A 4,458-nucleotide genomic window follows, 5' to 3' on the forward strand; every position below is an offset into this window, starting at 1 on the left:
ACTTCCGTATTTCTTTGTCTCAAACTACTCTTCCTGCTTTTGCGGCTGGAAGTCGTTCGCATCTTTGTTTATAAAACTGTAATATAACTGCATTTAAAAATGAATACAGTGTTGTCGAGGGCGAATTCCCTCTTCGCCTTTTCGCTCAGTGTGATGGCAGCGTTGACGTTCGGCTGTTTTATCACGACGGCGTTCAAAGACCGGAGGGTGCCGGTGGATATCCACGTCTCGAGAGTAATGCTGTGAGAGATGACGAGTTATTATTATTAAAAATACACTGAACATGCATTGCTTTGGTTTAGGTATCTTTCGCTCCGTGATCTATCACATTTACACATTCGTATAAATAGTTATTGGTCTCAGTTGGCTACATAACTAGTTCGGTGTATGAGTCTTTGCAATGGTGCTAACTAATGCTAGCTCGAGGTGATCACTGAATCCATATGGCAATATTGACGCCAATAAATCGGACACCTGTGAATTGAAAATTGAAAACTGCCTGCGCAATGAACAACAGATGTTTTTGTCTTTGGCTACAATGTAGCCAGCCAGACAGGATGCCAGCTGCTGCGGCTTGCAACATTGTATCCAATAGTTGAACAGCACGTCAGCGTGGTATATTTTGTCAAACTGTGAACGAGCTGCCAGCAGATGGAATGTTTCAGACCTTACTTTTGACATTTAGCTATCGTCACACCTTTGCATTAGCTTTGTAATAGTGTATGTGAATGCTACCATCCATATACATTAACATATCACGTTACAATTTGTAGCTACTCATCTATAGTAGCCCACCCCCCCCACACACCCTATTAGCATATGAACAGGTCATAAGCCATGGCCAAAAAAAATAGAATTACAGGAAATTAGCTGTAAAACTGCAACATGTTCTCTCAGCCTCATGGCAAAATGTGTAGAATAGCATGAGATTAGCTATAAAACTGCAAAAAAATTATCTCTTCCCCATGGCTGTATGTGTAGAATTGCAGGAAATTGCCTTTAAAACAGCAACATTTTCTCTCAGGCTAATGGCAAAATATGTAAAATGGCATGAGATTAGTTAGAAAACTGCACGTTTCTTTTTGCCCCATGGCAAAATGTGTAGAATTGTAGGAAGTTAGCTGTTTTTTCCCCTTGCTCAGACCTTGCGGGGGATGCGTGAAACTGTGGTATGTCATGCTAGTAGCTATACCAAGCCATACTGTGCAAGGTGTAGCTAGAGACCATAGGTGTACAGCCAGAGACCATAAAGCAAATGTAGCCTACTACTATCTGTGGTGTAGCCAAGACAAATAACATATATTTTGACAGCTTACTGTTCCATGTGGTGAAAGAAATGTCTTGGCCTAATTCTAGGATGCACTGCACACAACTAACTCTGCCTTTACCATTTGACAGGAAAAACGTGGATGACTTCACAGGACCCAGGGAAAGAAGTGACCTGGGGTTCATCACCTTTGACCTCTCTGCTGACATAAAGCCCGTATTTGACTGGAACGTCAAGCAGCTCTTCCTCTACTTGTCTGCCGAGTATGCCACCAAGAGCAATGTAAGTCTCTTACAACGGGTGTATACATTACATCTTGCAACAGAAACCGTTTACCATTTAAGAACCAAACGGAACCAAACAGGGAGGCATCTACCTGAATTTATCCAATAGAAACTCTCATTTTCGTTGCAAAATGAATACAACCCAGGCCTGTTCTCTTTCCTGTTCATCTATCAATTATCATTATCATACGTTCCTCTTGGCTTGCTTGGGTAGTTTCCACAACAACAGATCACACAAATGATACTTGATGAAAGCCAATATGATCGGAAGGGATGACATTCTATAGGTAGATTACCCTACCTATAGAATTGCAGCAAAATAGACATACTTCTATGTCACCAGGAGCGATGTAAGAACTGACCTCTTTCCTTTACGATGTATCAATGATCGTTATCACACGTTCCTCCTCTTGGCTTGGGTAGGCTGGTTGCCACACACTGTTGACACATTGGTGCTTCTACAGATCGCACGCATTTACTTGGTGAAAGCCAAGAAGGCAATATGGGTTGAAGGCAATATGGTTTGAAGGTGACATTTTATAAGTAGTGTATCCTAAGAAGTAGCCTGGGTTAGACTCAGGTAAACTCTTATGGTAAAAAAAAAAAACTATGACTATAGGAATTGGATACACAGTTGTGAAGAGAGCACAACAACGCCTCTTTCCCCTCAGGAGACTGAAAAGATTTTGCATGGTCCCTCAGATCCTCAGTTCTACAGCTACACCATTGAGAGCGTCTTGACTGGCTGCATCACCGCTTGGTATGGCAACTGCTTGGCAACCGACCATAAGGCACTACAGAGGGTAGTCCGTATGGCCCAGTACATCACTGGGGCCAAGCTCTCTGCCATCAAGGACCTCTATACCAGGCAGGTGTCAGAAGAAGGCCCTAAAAATTGTCAAAGACTCCAGCCACCCAAGTTATAGACTGTTCTCTCTGCTACTGCACGGCAAGCGGTACCGGAGCATCAAGTCTGGGACCAAAAGGCTCCTGAACAGCTTCTACCCCCAAGCCATGAGACTGCTGAACGGTTAATCAAACGACTATCCTGACTATTTGCATTGACACCCATTTTTATTTGCACTGACTCTCTTGCACCGGCTCTATGCACACTTACTGGACTCTACCAACACATACTACTGACACTCCAATACACACACTACATCCGCTCACACACAAAACACACACACATATTGACGCCACAGACACACTTTCAATCTTTCACACTATTCACATACGCTGCTGCTACTCTGTTTATTATCCATCCTGATTGGCTAGTCACTTTTACCCCTACCTACATGTACATATTACCTCAATTACCTCAACTACCTCGTATCCCTGCACATTAACTCGGTACCGGTACTCCTTGTATATAGCCTTGTTATTGTTATTTTATTGTGTTACTATTTCCTTTTTTTATATTTAGCAAATTTGTCTTACTCCTTAACTCTGCGTTGTTGGGAAAGGGCTCGTAAGTAAGCATTTCACAGTAAAGTCTAAACCGGTTGTATTCGGCTCGTGACAAATAAAATTAGATTTGATAGAGATCTGGGATCAGGCCACCTAGGAAGGTGAAATGCATGGTAAAATGGCTGCCAAATAGTGATACTTAACTGCGACGTGTTGTGCTTTCTTCCAGGCCCTGAACCAGGTGGTTCTGTGGGATAAGATCGTGCTAAGAGGAGAGAGCACCAAGCTCAACCTCAGAGACATGAAGTCCAAGTACTTCTTCTTTGATGATGGAAACGGTCTTCGGTAAGCATCCTCTGTTCACCCTCTCACTTTTATTCTGGTGCCAGTAACCTAACGATAACAAATCATGTTTTTGTTATAGCACTGGTGTGGAATTTGTCTTGATGCCATTTTATTTCATGAAATCAAATAGTTTTCGTCACATACAGTTTACAGCAGGTATAAAAGGCACAGCGATAATCATTTCGCTACACCTTTTAAACCTGCTGTAAACTGTATGTGAGAAATACAATTTAATCTGATTTTACATAGAGAAATGAATATTTTTTTGCATTTAGGCCTACATTATGTTGAATATTTATGTAACACCCTTTGTATGCTGCAGAGGGCAGTATAGGTCTGCTTTTGGCACCTCTCTCACTCCTCTCCAGTTTTTTGAATGGAAATACTGTAGGAATGCTCTGATGTTTAAGGCCTTTGTGTGATGATCTCTCCACCAGGGCGAATAAGAACATCACCCTGACTCTGTCCTGGAACGTGGTGCCCAACGCCGGGATCCTGCCCCTGGTCATGGGCTCTGGCCACATGTCCGTCCCCTTCCCCGAATCATACGAGACCACCAAGAGCTACTGAACTGTTCCACCATTATTTGTAAATGTTTGACTTTTAATAAAAGTGTACATTTGGGAATGGTTCAATTGTATGCATTTGCATTGATGCTGCCACAGATAAAGACTGTCTGAACGTTACTAGCTGTGAAATCCTTGGCTATTGTTTTCTACAATTCCTCTCAAAGCTCATTGGAGGAGGCCACCTGAGGAGAGACCTTGGATCCTCTACTTCAATGCACTTTGAGAGAGGTGAGGAAATGAGGAAGAAGCAAGGATTTGACTGCTAGTAATCCTTGGTTTAAATTGTCATTGCGGAGACGGACTTAGTAACTAGAAAGTCAGGACTCATCATGCTTCATTTAACTCTACAGCAGTACTCAGTACCTGTATAATGAATGGCAATGTGAGATTGTTGAATAATTACGTTTTTGTGTTGTTCTCTGTAGGTGTTGCTTTCTTTGTTATAAAAAAAACATATGAAAGATAATTCTGTATAATTGGTTATTAGTAGAGAAGCGAAAGAGGATTGGTTAAAAACATGTAATGTTTACATTTTACCTAAAGATGGCACCACATTACCACAAACACAACTAACCTACCACAT

The 4,458-nt window shown here is 41.9% G+C and overlaps 1 protein-coding gene across 1 annotated transcript; it reads left to right on the plus strand.

Annotated features, from left to right (window-relative positions):
* LOC311109985 (signal peptidase complex subunit 3) lies at positions 1-3,936 on the plus strand. Its single transcript, XM_084188497.1, has 4 exons — positions 1-242; positions 1,399-1,549; positions 3,191-3,306; positions 3,744-3,936. The coding sequence occupies exons 1-4, from the start codon at positions 100-102 to the stop codon at positions 3,874-3,876; spliced, it is 543 nt and encodes a 180-aa protein (XP_084044623.1). The 5' UTR covers positions 1-99; the 3' UTR covers positions 3,877-3,936.
* Positions 3,937-4,458: the final 522 nt, after the last annotated feature.

Source organism: Coregonus lavaretus, assembly GCF_964263955.1.
Source record: "Coregonus lavaretus genome assembly, contig: SUPER_35_unloc_1, whole genome shotgun sequence".
NCBI classification, from domain to species: domain Eukaryota; kingdom Metazoa; phylum Chordata; class Actinopteri; order Salmoniformes; family Salmonidae; genus Coregonus; species Coregonus lavaretus.